We start from the raw sequence: 25890 nt of genomic DNA, 5'->3' as shown, positions 1-25890 counted from the left end.
TGGCAAAAAATGACTTATCGTTCCTAATGGGGTATTAAAGACCTTTTTAGGCAATCATGCATCGGGGATGTTTGATTTTGATTTCGTCGTGAACCTGACCGCAGTTCTACAAATTCAAATCTAAGTCTCGAATTTTGTCCACCCTCATACCATCCAGCATGTCTGAGCGATGTAAAAGTCTCAACTGAGGCTATAAATCAAACAACGCTTGCTTGACCGACACCAAACGATCGTATTGGTGCCAAGCCTACTAAGATTCCCCAGCGATTCTCAATACTTCATCCCGCCCTCGCCTCTAATGCCTACTACATCCCCCGCCTAGTCCACCGCAAGCCTCTCACGCTCTGAAGTTTGGCTGGCACCTGAGCGCCTTTCATGCTCCGTAGGGTACAGCCGCGCAAAGCCCCATCGGTTATTTGACCAATATGACTGGTAGTAGGAGTGCTATTATCTATATTTACCATTCTCGATGGTCTTTATTCGGAGGAACAACTATATAATACCATATAATCTGTTGAAATAGGCTTGGTTCCAAGAAGACGATAAATGTCACTGATTGTTGCGACGGTGTAAGCCAGTTGGCGGACCCAAAGGGCTTGAGCTCATGACACAATTGGCCGCGCAAGTACTCGCCACCTTTCATCTGGTCAACTTGTGCAGGCACTAAAGATCCCGACGGTACATTCAAGCCATTTGATCAATGCCTGCCCCTCGTCCTCTTGGTGCCAGTATTGTGTTGTGTCTGCCATCAGCGAAGGTTTCATCAGTACCTATCTATGATGGAGCGCACTACACAGTACAGCCCTTATGGATTCGTAAGCTCGTTTATTGATAGCCTACTTTCGGGTACTTTCGACATACTTATCAGCAGTCTCTTCCCTTCTTACTCGACGACAATTTCCCCTACTGCCACAAGCCTCCATGAAACACAAAGAAGAAGTCATATTCGACGTGACGATTGAAAGAACGCAGAAGACATTGGATGAAGCCATAAACTTAAACTCGACGTCAGCTGCAAAGCTCGACATGTGGGACCACGCAGGTTCGTCGTCGTCACTCTATCCCAGTCGCTTAGTGTCGCATTCAGATTACTTTGTCCTCGCCTAGAGGACTTCATCGCCCAGACCGCCCAAGAGGTCGTATCAGCGCACGATTTCTACAACCAGAATGCTACAGCCTTCAAGTCATCATCTGACGCGATGGTCACGGACCTCTCAAAAAAGAATATGGGCGATTTTCTGGGTGAGGCAAAGAAGGTCATGGATGCCCTGGATTCTCTGCAACAGATCCACCCGTTTGTTGGTGGTGTGTTTCCTACTTGTTGGTGTGTTTCTACCTCGCTAATAGATACCCTGTAGTGGCTATACTTGCTTTCAAGGCAGTCGTGAATCTTGAGCTAACGCGAAGAGAAAACGATCGTAGAGTTGGATTGATGATAGCTCGGGCATCTGATATGATGGTCATACTTCTCCAGTTCGTCGGTCGATGCCAATCTAGGACGACTTTTACTGATTCGATTCGCTGGTAGACTTAAGGACACCAAAGACCCTGCCATCGTGGGACCTCACGGTGAAATTCGGGGGCGACTCGAGCGCGTCATGGATGGCATCAAGAAAGATATTGAGGATTGCGGGAACGCCATTGAAAAGTACTACAAGTCAAAATTCGTTGGTTAGTTTCCTCCCGAATGTTAGGTGTTTCATATTGAGAACCTCATTCCCAGTGAAATTCTTCAGATCATCCCATTAGGCGAGCGAATTTGTCAAAAATTGCAGCAGCTTTTCCCAGCGTACCCAGGACCTCCAGCTCGCCTTGAATATCAGGACGACCTTGAGAGTTGACATTGCGATCGATAAGCTGGAGAAGCTAATCCAGAGGCCAAGCGAACGCGAAGCGAAATTCGAGAAAGAAGTGCAAATGCGCGGTGGAAGGGAGAAGTGTTTGGAGAGCGAAGACGCATTAGTGGAGCTACTGAAATTTGCTGAGCAACGGGAAGCACGTCCACAGAATAAAGCACGTCCCGATCCCGCCTCCAAAGATGCCAATAAGCCTACTTCCAAGACCACTTCGGCCAGCGGATCAGTTGCTGAGCAGTACCGCCTCGATGCCTCATTGCTTCACGAACTGCGTGCTCCTTTACGCAGCTTACTCGACGAAAACCGCGCTCTCTTCATGTTCAAGCTCGACACCCAGACATCTGACATCAAAGATGCTATCAAGGATTCCGAGGCGCGCATCATGTGGGCCTTCAACAGCAGATTCAGACGGGTCAAGGATCCAGTAAGGAGCAGTAAACTTAGCCTCATGCATTACTAACTTGGTCGATTTCACCAGCACCTCCGATATATCTGGAAGGAGATGGTATGTGTTTGTGCAGGCGTTAACAAGGTGCATACTTATCATCACCAAGAAATGGACAACAAGTTCAAGACACTATACTTCATCGCAGAACTCCATGACTATTACGTCAATCGGTTCTCCCGCCTTCGTCACGATGCTCCGCCCGCACAAGAGACCTCGGAGGCTTCATCTTTGATCCTGCGAGTCCCATCCCCAACACCTACTGTCTCTGTCGCCTCGGATTCAGAAGGAGAAGATCGCGATCTTCAAGCAGTCGATTCTGCATACCGCGAGCTTCCTACAGTTGATCTTGCAGACAAGTGGTGCCTGAAATACTTGTCCGTTTTCTACGTTCCGAGTCTATCGGAAGGCTTCGATGGCGATGCAAATGGTTTGGTCAGCATAAGGGAAGTGAACTCCTTTACTTCCACGACGCCTTCGGGTTGGAGTCTTCCACAAACGCTTGCGTACTGGGCAGCAGGTGAGCATTATTATCATCAGGTTGAGTCTGCAGTGTTGACGTCAGGGAAGGGTGGAGAGTGGATAGCCAATATTACCACGCACGGATTGAACAGGTCTTGGATAGCATGGTTTATGTGCAAGCAGATGCACTTCCGGAAAACCGGAGGTGTATCACCACATACTTGAATTCATATGTTATCGATGGTCTGTCGCTCTGCTCACCTTTGGGTGGGGGAATTGACATTGTAGACAGGCATCAAACGACTGGTCCGTTCTATTGCAGACCTTGGATCAGAGGATTCGGACTTGGATCTTACGCAATTGGCTGCTCAGCGTCGCACAGCTCAGGAAGAGATATTGGCGGATAAACTTAACATCGTGAAGTATGAAATTGACTCCAGGGATTCTATCAAACTTTTTGGATCTGGTCGCATCGAAAATGTGAGTTGTTTGCTCAGTGCTTATGCTGGATGCTCACGTGAATACTTGTTCAGTTCTTGCTGCCTTTGGTTTACCTCGTCATCAGGAGGCATTTACAGATCATGAGACTCGCCAGCACAGTAATTCTGGTTGAGAGAGAACTCGAGTCTGCAACTCAAACGATAGAAAATATTCTGGAAGGGGTGACTCTGCGTGTGGAGCAACTGGCAGGTGCGCTTCCGAGTTGCATTGTGATGAGCTACTGAAATATCCTTCCACGTCGTAGAATCATTTCGCCAGCTGGGAAACGATCCGAAAGTGAGATTCACTTGGTATGCGCATGGATTGGTGCGTGGAGACAGCAAACATTGCATTGATCATGGCTCTCACACTTCGCAACAGTACAACTTCTGGTACAGTCCAGAACTAACCACGGACGACACCGAATACTGGGAAACCCACGATTTTGGACTTGATGAGACTGAGTTAGACATTGATGAGACAGCATTGAAGCTCGGTCCCTTCAGTCTGGCAGAGAAAGATGAAGCGTTGGAAACGCCTGTGAAGTTCACTGCAATTAGTCCCGGTCAGCAGCCTGAAGACACCAAGGATGAGTATATCCGTTTGTGGTGCATGAATGAGCTCCACAATGCGCGAAACTTCTACCCTTATGAAATCACGCCTTATCTATCGTCCGAGGAAAAACAAAGGTTCAATTCCCTGTGCGACGAGCTGCCTCCTTCAGATGTGCAGCGCTGGAGTTCATTAGCTGAACTCCACGTGCGCAAACGATTGTTCAAGTAAGTCCAGCTCTCGTTAGCTATTCTTCTCTAACCATTTGTTTGTTTCCGGGGTTCAGGTGTTCCTGCGATGCATGCCATTGCCTTGTCACTGACGTTCTTCACCTTTGTATAGACTGCGATTCCAGTGAGTGTGATGAAGACAACCCTCCCGTGCGAAACGACTGATCATCTTGCATATATAGATGATTATGATTTATGTGCAGAATGTGAACCTCTACCGGTTTCAGAACATCAATACCCATCCGACCACAAGTCGACGCACAACATGCTTGTTTTCCGCATGCCGCTACCGTATGGTCGCTACAAGCGAGTCCGGTGGTATGCTAGGAATTTCTTGTCCACTTGTATGCCCAGTGCACCACCACCAGAAGGGTCATCGACTGTGCAAGAAGACGAATCCCGGACACAATCAAATGGAACAGAACTTCCGCCTTCGACAGAGGCCACTCAAACGGATGAATCTTGCGCCCCCCTCGATTCGCCGGCAGACGACGAGGGGTTAAGCGGAGACTCGGGAGCGACATCCGGGGGGATAGTTGAAGTTGAAACCTCAGTTGTGGATGGGGATGCTTATACTTGTGCTGAATGTGGCGTTAAGATGAAGGGCATCTTTTATGTATGCCTTACCTGCGGAGGTCAGATTTCTATTCCTCTAAAGGAGCACGAAGCTTGATAACCATTACAGAAATCCAGACCGCCATTGCCTTATGTGGCGATTGTGCGTTCCGCGATGTATTCAATGTGGTCACAGCACACCACCCTCACAAACACTGGCTGGTCAAGATTAAAGACAAGGTTCAAGACGCAGGTGGAGCATCAGACGAACCTCCCGATGACTCGGACGAGACAAGTTCGCTTTCCTTACGAGTCGACAAGCTGGCTGCAATGGTGGAATCTCGCTTTGCTGAGCAGGATCGCCGCCTTGATGCACTTATCACGCAGGTTGATCTACTCGTGCGCAGTCTAGCTGGATCGACGGGAAAAGCACAGCTTCCCTTGGAGTCTGTCTCGGTTTGATTGGTTCGTAAATTGGCAGGCTGTCATTCTGATTCTCGTGTATGGTGTAGATGAACGCTAACTTGTAATGTTCCTCACATAAGTGTAAGGCTTGCTATGGGTTCGAAGGGGAATTGTAACGAAACGAAGTGGATAAGAGACGAGCGAGAAGGTAATCGAGAAGAGTAGGAATAACGTGTAATACGAGGACTTTTGTACGAGGCTTTTCGGTCGTGCTTGGAGCGGGGAATCAGCGGCTAGGATTCTGCTGTAGGTATGAGTGTACATGGGCGGTATATATACGTTTTCGAGTGGTTGACTAGGCCGGAATCGGCGTGAAGAGCATATGGTGAAGTGAAAGTACTCTGTCAAATAAAGGGATAGTGAAGTGTGAGCAGTAGGTAAGATGACGAGAAAGAGATGAAAGGGAATATATTCACGTAACTCGGATGCGAAGAGTAAGCTCTTCGCGTCGGTTGAGTTACGTGGTCATGCTAATCGCGTCTCCATCTGAAGGCTTGGTTGGCGCGTAGAGGACATGGAACCCCTACATAAGCAAATGGTGAAATAACGATGTCCATTAATGTTGCTACGAATTACGGAGTGTTATCTCCAGCCTTGCATGTAGGGTGCCATCGCAGTCTGTACACAGATCGCTACAACAACAGTCAATTCAATTCAGTGAAGGAGAAGAGTCACAAAATATGTTGGTTGGTAAAATAACCGCTCCAAACACATCCACATGTAGCACGGATCGAGTTGAGGAAGCGAAATACTCGCTCGTCATACGTCACCCAATCCTTCAATGGCCACGAATAGTCGGTGTAAGGCTTGCCGACTACATCGCTGTATCTTGTATTACAACCAGGACTATGTAGCCAACAGGGCAGCAGATAGAATCATACATCCATCAGTACCTTGATTTCGAATGAGTCGATGCGGATTCAAACCTACCCATCTGGCACATGCGTCTCTAGGAATTCCGGACATGTCAATTTCAAACCTTAACGTGGAGTTTCACAGTCTGAATTCCCTTTCCCTCCGTGAGCCTCTATCAGAAGTACTGTTTTTAGACACACTGGAAAGCTAGGCGAGGAAAGACCAAACACGACGCGCCATTGCCACTCAGGACCCAGATAAAAGCGAAGGTGCCATAGACGTCCTGCAGGGATTGGCGTCATCACATGGACGTGAGGAAAACCCGAGAGACATGGACCACACGCCTCATGCAGCATATTTAGTTTACTTGCTGTGTAATGCGCAAACGTTTCTGGAACATCCTGATGCGGAAAGAAGCAACGAACTGGTTGCGATCCGGTTTACCGCCTTCACCCACCTGAACCTCATCTGGCGGGCAGCCCAAAAAGCGCTTCAAAGACTCATCCTTGACTGATAAATGCGTCATACATCAATAAATGTACTCACCAAGTCGGCGCTTACCATCAATACTTCCCAAATTCAGCTGCGTAAAAAATACATGGTTGCTGGTTTCCATACATGCGAGGCGCAACTCGGAAGAACAAGCAGACGAAAATTCGGAAATCAATCCAGAAAGGGCCGACAAGGTTTCTCGCCGATCACTCACAACTGCCCAATCTCGATATTAAGCGCTTGCAGGAGGTCGAAGAACTGTGCAGCTGCGAGAGCAGTGGCGCAGGCATTGGCAGTTGAGGTAACAGAGGAAGAGGTATCACTAGGAGCAGAGACAAGATCACGGATACGAGGTAGAACAGCGGTACGTTCCCGCTTGGTTGATAGAAAGGAGAACACTACGGATGGTGGTCTGCATTGGATGAAATCTGCTGTCATTCGACAAGGAAATGAGGGCATCGTGCCAAGCATTGCAAAACAACAATCAGGATAGGAGCACCCGGCTCGAAGACCCGACAAAGGAAAGAAAAATGAAATGCACGAAGCAACATGGCAGACAAAGAACCCTACAATATCAATCACTTACGACAGTCTGCTGCCCTTTCGACTTTTGATATCACTGATATTGCTTTTGCACCCCACAATGAACCATTTCAAAGACAACGAAACATTTAGGTGATCCTGTGCAAGAACCGTCAACTTTTTGCTCATGATCAGCTTAGATTCGGGGAGCAAACCATAGACCCGTACGTACAATAGTAGGAATATTAGCATAGGGACCGAGTACTTGGCAGTAGGTGGAAGACATGAACGAGCGAAAGAAACCAAGCACGTGCGAAAAAAAGAAATACGACTGCTGTAGCGGAAATGTATCATCCAAGGGCTATCCAACCACACAACTCCATCTTCTGACTGATCTCCGTCGGCATCCTCAACACGCTTTCCTTGTGCAGCTCATTGATACTGCACCTCTCTGAGCACAGCACAAACCTCCCAAGCCCTCCCTCTCGTCCTGTGAATATACACACAGTCGGCGGTCGCTCCGCACGGAAATAGTACATCGTCGATGAGTACGTGTCGATGAGCGTGAACATGTGTCCCGCATGAGGTCCACTATTCTTTAGAATCGCCGATCCGTATTGTATGTCTCTACCTCCCCGTACCGTGCTTTGTTCTGGAATCGAGAACTCTGACCCGCTCGGCGTGTAAGACATCCTTGGGAAGTGTGCGGCAACGGTACCCCCATAAAGGTGTCTCTCTACCTCTGCGATGTCGATCACTCCTTTGACCCCGATGAACCACGGTTGCGCGGCGACGATACGCCCAGATTGACTGAAAAGGAACAGTCTGGGGGAAAGGCACAGGAACACGGTTCCGATGACGATGAGCGCGATACCTCCCTTTCGACTGGTCGTCCAAATCGCTGACCCAACAATGAGGCACGGCCAGGCGAGATACGCAAAGAAACCGACGAGTGTCCTCCTCAGTGAATCTGGGGTCTCATATGCGATATCTGGGAAATCCTTCCATCTGATAGCTGCTGCCTTACATCCATCAAGCACGAGGGCTCCGCTCTTCGTCACACCAGCAACTTGGATCTCCGGGAGAATATCCCAGAGATTGGCACGGTGGATATCATCGTCAGCGTACCAGCACGCCGTCTCGGTGATAGTCGAAGGCAACATGGATACCATGCGCTCAATGATGCGGTCGTTGTCATTGGCCATTGATAACCTAACGAGGGCGCGCAAGTCGTCCTCTGAGCGGTTCGGGTGAATGCGGTGCTCAAAAAAGCCCATGAGCGCATACACCCGCTCCGCACTGTACGCCCCGTTGGTGACAGGGTTTTCGCCTATCATATCCAACTTCAGCGGGGGTGGAGGGGCAGAGTTTACTGGTAGAGCTGCTGTACCGCGCCGCCATATAGCTGATTTCAACAGCGTCAAGCGTTCCAACCTCTCAAGTGGATCCTTCCCGCTGTACGCATTGATGACTGCCTGTTCTATGTCGTAGTTCGTATAGGCCAGGTTAGCCAGCTCGAACAACGACAACGGCGTAACCTCGTCCCGATCCCTGAACTTGTAGCAAAGGCGAGGGCTCAGGAGGGCTTCGGGCAGTGTCCACACACGTTCGCCCCAGCCCCTCCAGCACTCGCTCTCACCCGCCGCAGCTTTGCCGAGCATGATCAAGGTCAACTGTGCTCCCCGGTAGACGTCCGTCATGCAGTACAGATCCAGATTCTTTTCCAACGGAGTCTCCCCCACACACTCCAGGTCAAGCCAATATGCATTGAATTTCTGTTCGAGCACCGCTGCACGAACCTCGTCTTTAAACTGCGCCTTTTCCTTCTCCATATTTGGGCCTCGAGTGAAGGCATCGACGGCGCGGTAAGAGATGGCGATGAATTTGGTGCGGATGATGGTCTCGCGATCTGTGCATGGAACCCACTGATTTCGACTCGGGTCGCGGATTATGAGAAGTCGGGGATAAAGAGTATGCGTGGGGATATCCATCTCGCCCTCCTCGATAACGCGCGAAGAATATTCCTTGGGTGAACGAGCTGCCCATAGCTGACCCTGGAAGTCACGAACATAAGGTTTGTAGTATCCAGTTTTATACAACTCTTTATCATCCCCAGAGTCATCCGGCAAGTCGATGGTAGAGAAAAGCTGCACGAGCAGGCTGATGATTGACCAAATGAACGACCAGGAGAGCTTCAACGTAAACCACAACCACACGCCGACCCATTTGAAAATGACCCATCCTCTGATGGGAGTAGCTACTAGCCATACGGCGAGTTTGGACACCTGGTTGGTGTGGTTTCTGATGGCGACTTCGGATGGCGCAGAGCGATTGACGGCTTGCACGACGAGTTTTCGACAGACCCCAGTGGTAGGGCTGACATATCTCTGCTCTGGACCGTGTGTTTTGGAATTGCCCAAGTCATCTGTACAAGTAATGGTTTCCCTTTGCGTGACTGGGAGCTGCCAGAGCGGCATCCTGGCAGACCCTGGGAGAATATCAGTTGGACAATGAGCAAACTACAGGACTTTCGAGCTGTTAACTGGACTTACGGTGAGGAGAGACACGGGCGAGGTGTTACTTACCACAGTAACGCCCTAGTATTACCTTTATATTACGCTTGTGCGTGCCCATGAATGTTGCTGTGTTTCAGCTGCCCAGGATCAACCGTATATCCAAATGTCAGGAAGACTTCTTTACCCTATTTGCCAAGGCATGGAGACAGTTACTCGAACTTCGTGCACCTGGTACCATACGAATCAGATCCGCATCGTCAGAATAGCGTCAAGGAAAATGGGGTGCTTCGTGGCCTAGCATCATACAAATAAGATCCTGACCGCGCATCATCAGAACAGCGCCAAGGAAAATTAGGTGCTTCGTGATTACCATAGGTCACGAAGGCGAATGATATCACGGACTGGATCTACCAATCTTGCTTTTATGTGTCACGCACAGATATTCCATGGCAAAGAACCATGAAACTAATACCAAGAAGGGAAGAATCAAAACGAATCCCTGGCGCCCTGCAGGCGGAGCGCCGCCGTGACATTACAAATACTGGCTGGTCAAGAATAAAAACAAGGTTCATTGACAGGAGACAGATGAAATATCATCCGTCCGAACCTCTGCTCAGGATTCTCTTTGCGCGCTTGCAAAATGCTTTGGTCGAGGGCGGGATAAAAATCCCCCCGCAGCCTCTCACTATTCTCACTGTCAGCCAACGTCAAAATCACCACCAATCAGGTATTGTCATCTCCAGCTTTGCATGTAGGGTGCCATCGCACTCTAGATATATGGGATTGCTACAACAACAAAGTCAGTTCAATTCAGTAGAGGAGAAGAGTGGCAAGATATGTTGGTTGGTAAGGTAACCGCTCCAAACACATCCTGTAGCATGGATCGGGCTGAGAAAGTAAAAGACTTACCCGTACACTACCCAATAACCAAATCACCAGTTATCGCTGATGAAAGCCTTGCCGGTTACATTGCCCACGTATGGTTTATGACAACCAGGTCTGTGCAGCCAACCGCCGGAGCAAAGAATACTAAATAGTCCCATCGGAATCGTAAATCCATCAGTATCTTGCCTTCGAATGGGTTGGAGCAGATTGAAACCTACCCAGATGTACAGGTGTCTCTATGAATCGCGTAGACACAAATGTAAGGCTGAGTATGAGTTCGGCAGGGAATTGTTAACGAAACCAAGTAGATAGGAGACGAGCGTAAAGGTAATCAAGAAGAGTAGGAAAACGTATAAGACGGAGACTTTCTGTGAGCCTTTTCGGTCGTGCTTGGAGCGGGGATCTGAATATAGAATTCGCTGCTAGATACGAGAGTACATGAACGCTTTATATACGTTTTCGAGTAGTCGAATAGGCCAGAACAAGGATTCGTAGCGCATGGTACAACGAAAATTGAGCGGGAAAGATAGGGAACTGTGTAATGTGAGCATGAGGTATGATAATGAAAGGAAACGGAAGAGATTGTATCCGCGTGACTCGGATGCGAAGAGTGTTACTCTTCGCATCATTGAGTCACGTGGCCGGTTTCGAGCGTACTAGATCTGAAGTGTTGGTCCGGGCGTAGAGGACATAATACCCTTACACAAATTACAGCCCTTGAGGTGGAGTTTCACGGTTCACTTTCCCTCCGTGACCCTCTATCAGAATTGTTGCTTTTGGACACACTGGAAAGCTAGGTGATGAAAGACCAAACCCGACGCGCCATTTCCACTTCGTGCCCAGATAAAAGAAAAGGCGCCGCCATATATATCCTGCAAGAATTTCCGGCGTCATCCTATCAGCGTGAGGAAAACTCGAGAGACATGGACCACACATCTCGCGCAACAAATTTGCAGTTTGATTTTTGTATACTGCGCAGACGCTTCCAGAACATTCTGATGCGGAAAGAGGCAACGAACTGGTTGTCACCTAGTTCACCCCCTTCATGCACCTGAATCTCATCTGCGGGACAGCCCAAAAAGACTCATACTTGGCTGATAGGTGGGTCATATATCAACAAATGTATTCTCAGGTAGGCATAGCCAAGCACTTACCATCAATATCACTCAAATTCAGCTGCGCGAGCAGATGAAAATTCGGAAATCGATCCAGAAAGGGCCGACAAGGTTTCTCGACGGTTATTCGAAACAGTTTGCCCAATAGAGCGCCATGTGACCTTCGATATTGGGCGTTTGCAGGAGGTTGGACAGCTATACAGCTGTGAAAGCAGCAGCGCATGCATAGACAATTGAGGCAACGAAGGAAGAGGCAACATCGGGAGCAGAGACGAGATCACAGATGCGAGATAGAACAGCGGCACGTTCCCGCTTGGTTGATAGAAAGGAAAATACGGATGGTCGTCGGCATTTTATGGTCTCTGCTGACAATACGGACGTAGAAAGTGTCGTACGAGGGAGGTGCATTACCAACAGAATTGCTATCATCCGAGTCAAGGGATCCGGAGTTGGTAGTCATTATGATGCGCAAGTGAGGCAAGGGAGATCCATCGTCGAATAACAAGAAAATGAGGGCGTCGTGCCAAGCTTTCCGCCGCAAACGGTATCAGCTGTGTTCGGCTGCTATCAAACGCACGAATACGTTAAATTACACAGGATTGAGTGGTTGTGCTGCGGTGTGAGGAGCGCCTGCCAGCTCGAGATCGCTCGAGACCGCTCGAGACCTCCCGTTGAAGGAATGAAATGAAATGCACGCTGAAGCAGCATGGCGCAAAGCGATAAACACCCTTACAATAGAGTCAATTCTGACGGTCTGCCATCGTTGATGTAACGAGAAATGCCAAGGGCCGACGCCATCCCGAAAATGCTAGGGCAGCTAAGTGTGGGCAGTTGCGTTGTTCGAACGGTGGTGGTCAGCTCATCACGGATTCATGGATAACACTAGAGTAAATATGAGACGAGCCAAAGGGAACATTAATTTGGCCCGGGTGAGAGAGTCGTTTGGCAAGTAAGTACTTACATACTAGGCCGAGTGTTCAACGTTCAACGTTCAATCCCTGGACATCCCTTCTATAATCTAAAGACGCCAAGGAAGTGCAATGAGCACGGAACCTGGGTTAAGCGAAATTCCTTCAGACACCCATCATTACTTACGATCCTAGCATCACGGGCGGTACGTACTACGCGGGTGATATAGATCTCGTGGTAAGTACTCCCTGGTGGTTCCCTGAGCTGTAGGTGATTATACTCTCACACACGGCGCAAAAGATCAAATGAAACAAGGACACAGCGTCCTGGTAACAATCAAGCAAATAGGACAACCGCTCTGCGATGCAGTAGTGAGACAAGATAAGGAGTGGCGCAGTAAGATGACCTTTCCCCTGAATTTATACAATGGCACAATGAATGTAGCTAGCGACACAGCAAATCACAGGCTATATGAAATATGGTTGTCTGTGAGCGTTGTGTGAGCGTGTTATGAACGTGCAGATTTACGTACTGGGAGTCAAGTGCCGCGCCTAAGGCGAACCTGCCAGCTGTAGCTCCGACTCAAGAGATTCTCCTATTTCACTGATGGTCGAACGACTAGGTAATCCACCACAAGGCAACCAGCATCGTTGAATAAGATTCCACTGTGCACTGGTGACAAATGTTTCTGGAGGACACCGTGGCTTTATGCCTCTCGAAGATAATACAATAACAGTAATGTTGTCCTTGATATCGTAGTAAGGGATTGATTCCGTGAACAGCTAGAGTGGTAAAGTAGTAAGCGGGAGATGCCTTGAAGAGATGATAAACCACACCTGTAGGAGGATACTGCCTATTGAATAGATGTCAGTCTGCTCCGTTGGGATGCATGGATTGATATCGCTTTTCTCCGTCTCGAATAGTTGAGGATCAGTCCATCGCACCGCTGAGCGAATCCCTCCCGACTGGTTGTACCGGCGTCGGAATTTCCGCGAGCAACAACACGACCCCGAAGTCAGATAGTTGCGCTCTCCCCTGATCATCCACCAGGATGTTGAGCTAGACAACGTTAGCGAATTATACTTCTGGGAACAAAGACCTTACTCCAGTTATGTCTCCGTGTACAACAGAATGAGCGTGTACTATATGTTAATTAATGAAAGCCATTGTCATGACGAATGGAAAAAAAAAAAGGAAAAAAAAAAACTAACGATAGCCGAGGCCAGCCACCACCTGTTTGGCCTAAAGACGCGCAATTGTAAGAATGAGAAACATCATGGCCACCGAAAGGTTACATACGAGATCCAACTTGCTCCGCGGTGATAAATGATGATTAGTAGCGATGTAGTCACTCAACGTCCCCTGGTTCACCCAAGGTGTCACCAGTGACGGAAAGTACCCGAAACCGTCCGCAACCCCATATAGTGGCAAGACGTTTTCATGATGTAATTGTGCCCAAGATGATATTTTACCCATCAGCCCCTGAGCTATCCATGAGCGAACCCTCTCAGACATGAAGGAAAGAACGGACTTGACAGTTTCTTCCTCTTCTCATCTTCATCGGAGAATGGAATTTTCAGTGACTTGACCGCAACCTAAGAAAGTTAGTCGTACATAAAATATTTCGATAGTAGGTGAATCTTACATCACATCTTTGCTTGTCGTGGCACCAGACTGATCGCCAAACATCGCTGTACGTACCCGACAACGTGGGGTATCTTTCGCGACGAACGACTTGCCTGGTGAGATCAGGGGCCGAATTGCACTGAGATCCTCTCACAGCATGTCGCTGGAAATTTGTGGAGGCAGTTGGTACTTGCTTCAAAGAATCGAGTGACGAATTTACAGAGCTGTTCTCAAATTCAGCAAATAAATATTTCGAGAGACATGATGTGTATACTTAGGGACAACAATGTTAGGACCTTTTCTCAGGACGGTGCAGGAGCCTGAGTCGACTGAATTCGAAACGGCGCCTTGCTGATTGGAGCATGAACCATCAGAAAACGAATGGAGAGTTGCAGGTGCTATTTCTCGGTACGACCATCGGATGAGCGCCAGAGGTAACTTCACCACTAGCCCGAAATATGTCAGCAAATTAGAAACGCCGGAACCCTGTTGAGGGGTTGTCGGGGTGTGGTCCAGCGGATTGTTAGACATGACCTATAGCTAATAAGAAAGTACCGGGGTGTAGAATTGTTAGGAAGTAGACGCTGAATACAGGCGATATTCATACCTTTCGAAAGCATGCCATAATAAGTGCGGTGGGGGGGTCTCGTGAAATGCCATTTCAATCGATCGTCTATCTTAGTTCACGGAAGTTACAACACTTCCTTCATGGCATGTGTCCAACCGAGTGCCCACCTGTGCACATTTAACGGGCACGGGGTAGATACAGTGTCTTCAGCTTCCAGCCACTGATTTCCATGGACCAGTACCAGCCCAAAAGAACACGAAGTCATGCCAGCTGCGATGGGCCGCGACTTCCTCGAGCGTGATCGGATATGAATATGACCACACTATCGCCTCAAGGCTCAAGCAGCCCGACAAATTTCCAGCGATCTTCGGACGATTCACGTATTTCCGCAGTTGAGTAATACGGCTGGCACTGGTTATGCTGTTGCTAACAAGATGATCAACTCGGTAAGTATCGTTAACCCGTATGGCAAACTTTGTTTCTTACTTTTCATAAAGTAGTGTTCGCGCGCTACTCGGCCTCAAGGTGGTGGTTCTGTGGCTATATCTAGGGTTATTGAGCCTTCCGAGTGGAAGTTAAAGGGCAACTTGTATAAAACACAGACAAACTACACGTGCTTAGCAGTGTGATTCATTTGAGCACATTGATTCAGGAAAACCTTGATACACAGTTTGATTAGTATGCCTGCAATTCATGTCATGTTTGAGGCCTAGGGCTCATCCGGCGAGTCAAGAATCCACCACCGCGTTACTTGCGCTAGTTTCGGGACCAGAATAAGTGAGCTTCTTGCGTAAAGGATACACTAGCAGAAAACCCTCTCGTTGAGGTTATTCGAACTCCGGCAAAATGTAAGAGCGCGTGGACCAAGTTCCCATCAACAACTTGCTGTAGACGCTTTCACCGCATCGTCAAGAATTACGCATTGAGAACGACATGCAGATTACGCCTGTGAAGCCACGCTCAGTTGAGTCAGTAGTAGGATGCACATTGCACAGCAGCCAGCTCTGTTCAACGTTTCAACCGCCGCGAGGTGCGGACTTGGAATTCTTGGAACTAGGCAACTGGCATGTTCCTGGCAGATACGACTCAGTGACATCACGAGATCGGATTGAGGTGTTCATAATACCACTCTTAGGAGGCTGGAAGAAGGGCTCGGAGTCGAGACGCGAGAGATAAGGTCACACGCATAAGTGGCGTCCAAGTTCCAAAACTCCGGAGTAGTAAACTCAATGGGGCACAGCGGCTTACCCCGCGATGAACTTCCAAAGAACGTGATAGTCCAAGGCGGGGTAGAAGATCTCAGGTCGTCATGCGCAAGTATGGTATTTAAGTGCGGTATTTGCCAGGCATGATTCCACGACCACTGACTTAGATTCATTTAGCATATGACGCTTTAGATCGTGCATTCAAACATAGCCGAGCAACCTGTTTGCAGCCTGTGTGACGAGTGTTCGTGTCCAGTAGGGACCGTTGTTCGCGGAGAAGCACTGGTAACTTACCGCTGCGCAGCACCGGGGTTTACTCCAGTGTTTCAGCTGAGGTACACTATGTGACGCCTCAGCCGAAACTGCGGAGTAAACCTCCCGCATGCGATATGGCCTATCACTCTTTCGGTGGTGGCAATTCAGCGATGTGAGTCCTCGTGTCAACCATCTCATGCAGTACTTGATATTACAAGGGTCTATTAAACTCCACAAACCTATCTTAAATCCACCATAGTGGATTCATTAATTTTGGCTCAGCCGCCGTGATTGCAGGGATCATCCTGATTTTTGAATTCGCTGCCAAGATCGCAGGTTCTGGCAGGTCAGAAGACTTGCAAATGCTGAGTGCGGTGTCAATTTTATGTTCGTGCTTTACTTCTGTGAAAATTGCGAGCACGCCCCCAGTCCAATAAAAGTGAGATCGTTCTCCACTTACCGTAGCTCCTGACATTCTCCATTCTCGAAATCTCCAGTCTTCTCTTCGTTGCTGCTACAGCGCAATGTCACAACCGGGTACAGAAAAGCCACCATCTACCAGTGAGTGATTTTCCACCTGGTGGCTTGATGGCTGATGGCGAATCATCAGAAATTCACTGGATGAAACGACTGCGCAGTCTGCGCGTTGATTGCTCACTCTCCTTCACAAGTGAAGGGGCCACTTCTTCGGTGAGTCTTATCAATGGGCGGCATGCAAATTTAGACCGACTCAATGGTATACTGATAGGGAAATGATTCTGACGAATCAAAGACGGTCCCGGATCTTACAGGAAGTTGCACTGACTCTGAGTCGCCTTGTATCGTATCGCCTTCTGGGCCATTTTCCAGTTTTGAAGACCTTTCACTGTCTACGTTTGAAGTTCCTGACTATGAGGATGAATTTCCTTCATCACTGACCCCACCTTACGCAACAAGGTGTGTTTTCCTGTTGAGAGACAGTAAACCGAGTATGAATATTTTTATTTTCAGAGATGTTGACTTCAAAAAATACCATGATGAACCTCTCGATCTGACGCCCTACGTTAAACGCACCCAGGCGTACCCCCACAGCAATGGTGGATTCAGCAACGTCTGGAAGTGCAAATTAGTTTCCTTCCATCAAAATGGTACTAAAGTTCGTGGATGGATTGGTTTACCTGCAAAAGATTTGCTGATCCCACTAGATGTCCCCACAAGACGTCGCAGTCAAGGCTTTTAGAGTGCCATCAAAGAAGACAGAAGACATCGATAAATTAATCAAGGTCAGTTCTCATGCAGTCAATTTATGTGGCACGTACCATTCTCTTTATCCAGAAACTGCGGCAGGAAGTCTTTATTTGGCAGGCGCTAGAATGCTCGCATATCTTGCCTTTGTATGGCACCACGAAAGGATTTGAGAGAATCCCAGCGCTAGTTGGTCCGTGGATGAAAAACGGCGCCCTCCATGAACATCTAAACAAAATGTGGGGCAAGCAATCGCTGCCCAAAATGCATTGTCTCTTCCTTCTCGTAAGTGCTTCTTGCCTATCTTACAGACACTCTCATATCAGTTGAAATATAGCTCTTCCAAATCGTTTCAGGTCTTCAGTATTGTGAGTGATTTTTCTTTCTTTTGGCTCTGCGACTCATTCAGACTATCAAAAATGATCAGTGCATGTTAGAAATATTATCCACGGGGACCTTACGGCCGTATGTCACGGAATTCTAAACCATTGGTTCGCCCTGCTCATGAAATTTTCAGTATAATGTTTTGATTGATGAGAACGGAGATGCTGTCCTTGCGGACTTCGGCCTGTCGCTACTGCTGGCAGAGCATGAGACATCTTTCTTCGATTCTCACAGCCCAGGCGCAGTTCGTTGGGCTGCTCCAGAAATTATACCGCTTGATTCCTCCGAAGGTATCAAGCCAAATAAAGCAAGTGACATCTATTCATTTGGGTGCATCATGATGCAGGTACTGTGTGATCCTCTTCTCCGTCAGAAGTCAGTGATTATGAATATTTCATTAGGTGCTATCTAATAACCTCCCGTACTCGGAAATCAGCGCACAGGCGGTAGTTGTGGCTAAATCAAAACACACTCCGCCAACACGGCCCACACTGCATCCAATCGACGACGTCTACTGGTGCTATCTCGAAAGATGTTGGTCGCCACGCGTCGAAAGGCGACCTTTGGTTGACGACATTCTGGACTACATAAAGGCAGAGTGTGACAAACAAAAGTTAGCTTCTTGAGCTGTCCGCTCCTGCCAGTGACGCGAACGAGTTGACCTCGAACGCCATGCTTTCTTGTCCTTCCAGCGCAGCATAATGTTGTACTCATCTCATGTGTTTTTCCATCATGTTACGATACTTGCCTGTAGTACTACTCGCAGCGACATAATATTATGCGTGTCAGTTTGTTTCGTTCGTCGTTTGATTCGTCGATAAAAATGATTTTATAGCCTTGACAAGCCTCTCGACGAGTACTGCCCGCTTTTTTTGGATGATGTAGACCGAGGACCTCTGCAGTCCTAAGCTCTAGGACTTGGAACTCCGCGACGGTACCAATTCGGTACCGCTTTCAATTTGCAATTTGAACTCGACAGTCATCGACTCATCTTCGCCTTTAGCGACGAGAATTCGACTCATTAATATCGTGCATTATGACTGACCTATAGTCTCTTATAGTTTAAACGAGTCAGAATGTCACAGTCACGGTCAGCCTGGCAGTTTATAAGGGCCCTACCTTCAGTTAAGGGGCCTTGTCATGCTCGTCTCGCCATCTGCACCTCAACCCAAATAATCAGACCTAGCTCGTTTCTTGCTGCCATCGCTGCTAAGATGTCGTCTACTACCATGGCTGCTCCTCTTGCCGCTGCTTCATCCCAGAACGTTACTCTCCCAGCTATTCCTGAGCTCACCGATCCCAACTTCCTTGACGTTCTTCTTCCTGTCGCTGAGCGTGCTAAGCCGATTAAAATCGCCGAAACTTCTCCTGCGCATCCAAATGCTATGATGGATGCGCTCCGCTCGACTGCTCACCAAAAGCTCACTGAAAACGCTTCGCCAGCGTTTAGTTCCACTCTTTCCACTACACTCGATGCATTCCAGGGAATTCGTCCCGGTGTGTCTGGGTCCTCGATTGATGATTACCTTTCCAAGGCTTGGGCTGAAGACCCAGCTCTCACCCTCCGAATCATCTGGTCTCTCAGGAGCATCCACGATGGGAAGGCTGACAAGGAGCTCTTCTACATGGCGTTCGGCTGGCTCTTCGAAAAGCACCCTCGCACTGCTCTCTCCAATCTCTATCTTCTTGTAGAGCCTGTCTGTACTCGCTCTCGTCCTGTCAAAGGCAAAGACTTCAAGAAACGTGTGAACATGTCTCACGGGTACTGGAAAGACCTCCTTAACATCCTCGCATTAGCCACTGTCGATGAGCTTCATCCTGCCCCTGTTCGTAATTCGCGCACCAGTTTCCTTCATAACTATACGCTTCACAACTCTCGTCCCAAATTCGAGTCTAATGCAGAGCAAGAAGCGTGGTCGAAGGCACAGCGTGTTCAGGCGCTTGGTGTGAACCACGCCCGCATTGCGGAGAAGCTACAGCAGCCAAAGTACCGCGCTCTGTATGTTACAGTCTCCAGGCTATTCGCAGAGCGGCTTGTCCAGGATGTCTCGATTCTTCAAGGGCTAGCTTCCCTTCCGGCGGATGCGAGAGACAAGGACCGGGTATCCCTCATATGTTCGCTATCCCTAGCGACGAAGTGGGCACCCTCTCCTGGTGGGTCGCACGATAGGGTCACGAACATCACCTCTGCCATTTGCATCCTCCTGCACCATGCGCAAATCACATCTTCCCACAGGATACAGGCAGAAAGATGTATCCATATGGCTAATAATCCTAAAAGTCCGATACATCTTTAAGTCTAGTTATCCACTCTGGAATACATCCGTTCTGTATGGTTATCGATCAGCCAGCCTACCGAACTTCTGAGAATGGCATACACGGCTCCGGGAAGGTGGCCGTCCATTGACGTCCATCCCCGGCGGTCATATTATTTCAGTGTTTGCGATCTTGCGATCTCCCCAGGTACCATATCACTATGTAGTTCTGAGATCAAGAATCACATCAATTTAACCTTCACAATCGCAGTCCAGAAATGCTATTATTCATCAGGTCGGTCCCTTGATATAATCACAAGGAGGCGCATCCAAAGAGACCCCTACGGCACGCTCGGGCTTGGTTCAGTCCGGTTTTCTGTCATTATTTTCTAGACGCTAACCCGAACGCTAGCCTAGGTTCAGGTTCAGCTGTTGGCCAAACTCTGGACCGAACACCGCTGAACGTGTTCGGGAGGTCTGGTTCGCGTTTGAACCGGGTTCGACCACAATCTCGAGGTGTTGCATTGACAATGCCCACCACGAACACCACGCCGTTCCATACACCACGAACACCATGCGCAAACGCCCAGTGCACGTCAGCAACTGCTGACGTGGCTCAGACGAGTGCGGATGATGGACAACAGCAGGAGGAACCTCGAGGGAAGCAGACGAGGAGGAGAACGAGGGAGAGAGACAAGCAGGAAGAAGGAAGAAGCTAGAAGGGATGGTGGACACACAATGATAGTGAGTACTCACTCATTCTGGTACTCGTCCCAGCACACCCCTGCAACACCAACCGAGAGACAATAACACCCACCGCCTCCAGCAACAACAATGCAATGCCCACTACACCATCCAGCCCAGCAAGAGGATCGACGGAGGTACGAGAGGGTGCAATGCGGGTGCAAGAGAAACTGGTGCTGACGAGCGGGCCGCTGTGATTGAGGAGGGTTGTTGATTCCAATGGATGAGAGCAGGAGGAGGAAAGTCGAAGATGAGGAGGAGAACAAGGGAGCAGGAAGAAGGAAGAAGCGAGAAGGGACAGTGGATGCGCAAGAGAAACCAGCTCTGACGAGCGACTCATCAGGATAACGGTAGTGTACAGAACTTGGGGGTGATGTGGTCAGACACAAGTGTAAGCAGCTCAAACGACAAAATTACTCATGAACTGAGAGCAGGAGGTGGTGATAGCAAGGTGTAAGCAGCCTGAATGATGCATGAATGGAGAGCAGGAGGTGGGAGTGTAAATTCAAGCTTGTGAAACAAGAGACTTTGTGATCAGCACGTACTAGTAAAAGACCTATAAAAGTCCAATGATGCATAAACCAAAAATGGCGTACATGATCCTTGAGCTTTCTCGACAAAATTCCAAACTTCCTTACAAAACTACTGAACTTGAAGAGCTCGAGGAAGCAAACAGACAGACATATATACTATCTTTCTTGCATCTATATGTTTTTTTGCTTTCATTTTCATTAGATACGTACCGCTTAATGAAGAATTTGAGAATTTTGATTGAGTATATACAAAGTGCTGCGCATGATGTGAAATAAAAGTGGTGGGACTGGGGAAAAATTCTATTAATATTAAACATCATGTTCTATAGTAAAATGTATCGTATACAGTGCTAACTGAGCTCCTGCCATCACCGCTAGAGAACCACAGAGGGTGCCAGTGGTGGGTCGACGTGGCTAGGAGCCCAGTGCAGGCATTGTGCGAAGCCCAGACTCAGAACACAGAACCTATATCAACAAAACCATCGAAGAGTCATACATGCATTCTGTCAGCCTCGAGCTTTAGATATAAGTGAAATGTGGGACTCACGAGTTACTGGTGTGTCAGGACACAAACTGCCTGATCTGAGATGCTGACTTGAAGCTTGAATGCTGGTGAATTTGATTGTATTAGAATTTTCATTTTCACTTGAAGTTTTTCAGTGTAGCCTCTGAACGTGTATATGAAAGGTCACCCAGCCTGAGAGCCCCATCCTGGAATGCTCTAATCTAGAAAGTTCTGGTCAGGTACATTTGAGCTCGACTGACACACCTCAGATCGAGATCATCAAAGAAGTCAATGGAAGCCCATCAGGAGGAACTGGACATTCGGGAGAATTGTCCATTTGAGGTATACGATCACTGCCAGTATGATTTGTAATCCCAGAATGCGTGATTTATAAGCAAAGGAAGCCGGCAGCGCGATTCTCGTGTGGATATATCCTGGATACATCCCGTTGGATAGTGGATGACTACAGAAGAGTATGTATTGGACTTTTAGGACTATAGTCCACTTAGGATACATCTATATAACATCATCGGCTGATCTTCCCTCGCGTACAAAATCCCTGTCACGCTCGTGCCTAGTGCTCTGGAGTTGCATGTCTTGCGTTCCTTCCTCCGCCGCCACATTCTTACCCCTTCCTGTTGCCTCAAGTCCCTCCCTGAGCCCCTCATGTCCGCCAACCGCTGGTCTGAAATCATCTACTCCCGCATTTCATCCGTCTGCATGGATCAAAATAAGGGTCATTTCTTTGATCACGATCCTGACCGCTTTGTTTCCTATCTGACGGATGTGGAATCAGGAACGAAGCAGATCAGTGGTGCAATGCTCCTCCCACACAACCTTGTCATGCAGGCCATGGAATCCGTGCACGCTGTGCCAGTGAAAGAGGGGACCCTGCAAGCTGCCCTCCAGCGACACAAGTTAAAGCTTGCTGAGACACGAGCGCACGTGGTGGAGGCACAGTGGGCGACGCTCCTCGAGCGTCTGTGCGAGGCTGGAGAGCTAGATAATTGCATCGCCATCTGTGACGTCTCGGGGTCCATGGGCAGTGTCCATCACGACTACTCTACATCACGCATGTCCGACGTATCTCCCATCTGGCCTGCTATTTCCCTCAGCCTTATCTTAGCGCGGCTCGCAAAGCCACCTTTTAATGACGCCTTCATCACTTTCTCTGCGAACCCACAGATGGTCGTACTTGATCCTGAAGGCACTGTTTCACTCGGCAAGATGGTGAAGAAGATGGCGTCTTCTCAGTGGAACATGAACACCGACTTCAACACTGTCTTCCTTAACCTCCTTCTCCCACTCGCCAAGGAGCACACCGTACCTCAGGACCAGATGATCAAGTGCATCTTTGTGTTCACGAACATGCAGTTCGACGAGTCTTGGAGAGTCGAACAGTACTATTCGCGTGATTCAGATGGTACCACACTGAATGCGGCGGAGTGGGAGACGAACCATGATGTCATCGAGAAGGCATACAAGGAGGCAGGATATGAGATGCCACAGATCGTGTACTGGGACCTGTCCTCCGCGGAACGTTACCCAGGTACAGTGGCTCAAAAAACTGTCCACATATTTTCACATTTTTCACTATCTATGATATTGTGTGAGAATATACAAACACATCAAGGACATGCTGGTACCACATTGTAGTACTACTTCAGGGCTTCCAATTGAGCCCTATGACGTGGGAATTGGTCGAGATATGGTGGAGATATAAGGCTTACAAAATGATGACTCATGTGGACAGTTTTTTGACTCAAGTATTTTACAGTGATAATCAGGTATTCCAGTACATTGTGTGACCTCCCTTGGCTTTAATTACTACCTCTATCCTTCTAGGCATACTCTTAAAACTATATATAACTATATAAACTAGAATGTGTCATGTGTCATGGTCATAATCACCATGAAAGCCATCTCCTCTGCTCAAAGGGATAATATCCTCTCTTTGTCCTGTGCTGGCCTCTCTGCTCATAAAATTTCCTCTAGAACTGAAGTATGCAAGTCTACTGTGGCCATGTGTATCAAAGAAAGCCACCTGGACAAGGAAAACTCTTGTGGAGGACATCCACCTCTGCTAATAAGAGGGCTATCATTCAACATATCACTACAGGAAAGGCTAATAATGCTGTCCAAGCCACCCATTATATCAATTCCACCATCACCACCACCGTCTTTTCACAAACTGTGAGGAGTGTTCTCAAGGCAGCTCATCTCAAGACAGTAACAAAGAAGAAATACCTCTTCTCTTTATCAAACATAGGCAGAGAAAACTACCTTTGGCTTGGCCCATCAAAACTGGACTGTAGAGGATTGGAAGCATGTTATATGGTCAGATGAGACCAAAATCAATAGGATTGGGTCAGATGGGAAGGTATATGTATGGAAAAAGAAGAGGGATTTTCTAACAGACAGAGAGGTTAGTGAGACTGTCAAATTTGGAGGAGGTTCTCTAATGGTATGGGGCTGTATGGGATGGAATGGTGTGGGTATGCTTGCTGAAGTTGAGGGGAGGATGGATGCTGAGCAGTATGTGGACATTCTAAACAACCACTTGCTGCCTAGCATAGCTGAATCAGGGATTGATGAAAAAGACATTATTTCCCAACAGGATAATGATCCCAAGCACACATCTAGGAGAGCCAGACAATGGTTTAAAGAACATATTATCAATGTTCTTGACTGGCCAGCACAGTCCCCTGATGTCAATGTCATTGAACATCTCTGGGGAACACTCAAGAAGAAGCTTCAAGCCTATGAAACCCCCTCTAAAGGAGTATAGGAGCTATGGGAGAGTGTAGCAGTGGAATGGGCAAGGATTACAGCAGAATATTGCCAGAAATTGATTGAGAGTATGCCTAGAAGGATAGAGGGTAGTAATTAAAGCCAAGGGAGGTCACACAATGTACTGGAATACCTGATTATCACTGTAAAATACTTGAGTCAAAAAACTGTCCACATGAGTCATCATTTTGTAAGCCTTATATCTCCACCATATCTCGACCAATTCCCACGTCATAGGGCTCAATTGGAAGCCCTGAAGTAGTACTACAATGTGGTACCAGCATGTCCTTGATGTGTTTGTATATTCTCACACAATATCATAGATAGTGAAAAATGTGAAAACATGTGGACAGTTTTTTTGAGCCACTGTAACACTGCTCCTGTGACTGGTGATCGGAAGGGTGTTGCGCCGCTGAACGGGTTTTTGCCATCGCTGTTGAAGGTGTTCATGGGAGAGCTCGAGGAAGAGGAGGATGAGTGGGAGGCAGTGAATGAGGACGGGGAGAAGGAGAAGCTGAGGAACTTCGAGGAAGAGTTCAATCCCATGGAGATTATGAAAAAGGTGTTGGGGAGGAAGAGTTTTGATGGGCTTGTTGTCGTTGATTGAGGGATTGGTTGGTTGCGTTGACGTGTATTTTTAGCATCTTTCACCACTCATGTAACTTATCTGTATCATATTCAATGCACGCACTTCTCATCCAAATGTCAACCTATTAAGAGCTCGCAATCAGCATGGGACACTTGAACAACACTGCCGAATCGCAAAGGTGCAATATTATGATATTTTGCGACGGCACCCGGATATCCAAATATTCATGGGCCGACCTCAAACCACATCATGATCATCCCCTTCACTTTTAAAATATATGATTAATACGAGGGATAGCCTGAGAGGGTCCAGATCAATTCGCTTCTAGTAGTATTTCAGGCTATACTGTCATTATTATAGATAAACGACTCCAATTAGAGACAACTCGTTATACTTCCTTGTCACGGACTACTGATGCTTTGATAGATTATCCATTACAGCTCCCACGATGGATAATTTGCCAGACACTCAATTTGGCATGATTCTACTCATTCTGGGGGCTGTCCATGATGGATAATGGGACAGCCAATACTATTTAGTGTGTTCCTATCCTTTCTGGGCTGCATCACCCTCTTGTTTCTGCTTTGAATTTATCCTGCCCCTCTCCCTGCTTCTCTGCAATCTAGATCTGATCATTCCATCAAAAGAACCAACATGAGTCCTTATGTCAGGCTCCCTACATTATTCCCACACATCACATGTTCGCATTTTTCAGCCACACAGTGTGGGAATTACCCCACAACACCAAAAACATCGCCCATTTTGGGAATCTCCACAATATCAATTATTCCCACACCCTCCCCACCTCAGTGCAGCTTCACCACCACACCACAATAGGTCTCCCTTCATATATAAGTATATTATAATATAATA

General features: G+C 47.9%; 6 protein-coding genes across 6 annotated transcripts; 4 read left to right on the top strand and 2 right to left on the bottom strand.

The window, feature by feature from the left end:
• Positions 1 to 1235: 1235 nt before the first annotated feature.
• On the top strand, positions 1236 to 3488 carry EDB91DRAFT_1142299 (uncharacterized protein; the record flags this gene model as incomplete). Its single annotated transcript, XM_041319042.1, has 9 exons — positions 1236 to 1305; positions 1359 to 1473; positions 1529 to 1667; positions 1750 to 2280; positions 2335 to 2361; positions 2425 to 2821; positions 2872 to 3006; positions 3056 to 3243; positions 3297 to 3488. The coding sequence occupies exons 1-9, from the start codon at positions 1260 to 1262 to the stop codon at positions 3486 to 3488; spliced, it is 1770 nt and encodes a 589-aa protein (XP_041175589.1). The 5' UTR covers positions 1236 to 1259.
• Positions 3489 to 6158: 2670 nt separating this feature from the next.
• Positions 6159 to 7051, top strand: EDB91DRAFT_504421 (uncharacterized protein). Its single transcript, XM_041327501.1, has one exon. The coding sequence runs from the start codon at positions 6418 to 6420 to the stop codon at positions 6883 to 6885; it is 468 nt and encodes a 155-aa protein (XP_041175588.1). The 5' UTR covers positions 6159 to 6417; the 3' UTR covers positions 6886 to 7051.
• A 23-nt stretch (positions 7052 to 7074) lies between these two features.
• Positions 7075 to 9672, bottom strand: EDB91DRAFT_504372 (uncharacterized protein). The gene is made up of 2 exons (XM_041327500.1): positions 9467 to 9672; positions 7075 to 9402 (listed from the first exon to the last, which is right to left on the bottom strand). The coding sequence occupies exon 2, from the start codon at positions 9389 to 9391 to the stop codon at positions 7265 to 7267; it is 2127 nt and encodes a 708-aa protein (XP_041175587.1). The 5' UTR covers positions 9392 to 9402; positions 9467 to 9672; the 3' UTR covers positions 7075 to 7264.
• A 2749-nt stretch (positions 9673 to 12421) lies between these two features.
• Positions 12422 to 14496, bottom strand: EDB91DRAFT_1083367 (kinase-like domain-containing protein; the record flags this gene model as incomplete). Its single annotated transcript, XM_041315618.1, has 11 exons — positions 12422 to 12448; positions 12526 to 12603; positions 12746 to 12783; positions 12902 to 13121; positions 13176 to 13374; positions 13439 to 13481; positions 13551 to 13581; positions 13639 to 13826; positions 13871 to 13934; positions 13985 to 14189; positions 14240 to 14496. The coding sequence occupies 11 exons, from the start codon at positions 14494 to 14496 to the stop codon at positions 12422 to 12424; spliced, it is 1350 nt and encodes a 449-aa protein (XP_041175586.1).
• Positions 14497 to 17265: 2769 nt separating this feature from the next.
• Positions 17266 to 18381, top strand: EDB91DRAFT_1224728 (kinase-like domain-containing protein; the record flags this gene model as incomplete). The annotated part of the gene is made up of 4 exons (XM_041320957.1): positions 17266 to 17506; positions 17645 to 17682; positions 17735 to 17947; positions 18003 to 18381. The coding sequence occupies 4 exons, from the start codon at positions 17266 to 17268 to the stop codon at positions 18225 to 18227; spliced, it is 717 nt and encodes a 238-aa protein (XP_041175585.1). The 3' UTR covers positions 18228 to 18381.
• Positions 18382 to 18815: 434 nt separating this feature from the next.
• EDB91DRAFT_1224725 (uncharacterized protein) lies at positions 18816 to 25035 on the top strand (the record flags this gene model as incomplete). The annotated part of the gene is made up of 4 exons (XM_041320956.1): positions 18816 to 19854; positions 21493 to 21524; positions 22227 to 23178; positions 24782 to 25035. The coding sequence occupies 4 exons, from the start codon at positions 18816 to 18818 to the stop codon at positions 25033 to 25035; spliced, it is 2277 nt and encodes a 758-aa protein (XP_041175584.1).
• Between the last annotated feature and the right edge of the window lie 855 nt (positions 25036 to 25890).

This window comes from Suillus paluster (genome assembly GCF_016628075.1).
Source record: "Suillus paluster strain FC165 chromosome Unknown EDB91scaffold_39, whole genome shotgun sequence".
In the NCBI taxonomy this organism is placed as follows: Eukaryota; Fungi; Basidiomycota; class Agaricomycetes; order Boletales; family Suillaceae; genus Suillus; species Suillus paluster.
Note: the sequence above shows the minus strand (reverse complement) of the source record. Positions and strands in the feature narration are given on the sequence as shown.

What these genes read in the sequence shown, in the direction of transcription:
- EDB91DRAFT_504421 (XM_041327501.1), top strand. Translation starts at nt 6,418, where the DNA reads ATGCGTCATACATCAATAAATGTACTCACCAAGTCGGCGCTTACCATC.
- EDB91DRAFT_504372 (XM_041327500.1), bottom strand. Translation starts at nt 9,391, where the DNA reads ATGCCGCTCTGGCAGCTCCCAGTCACGCAAAGGGAAACCATTACTTGT.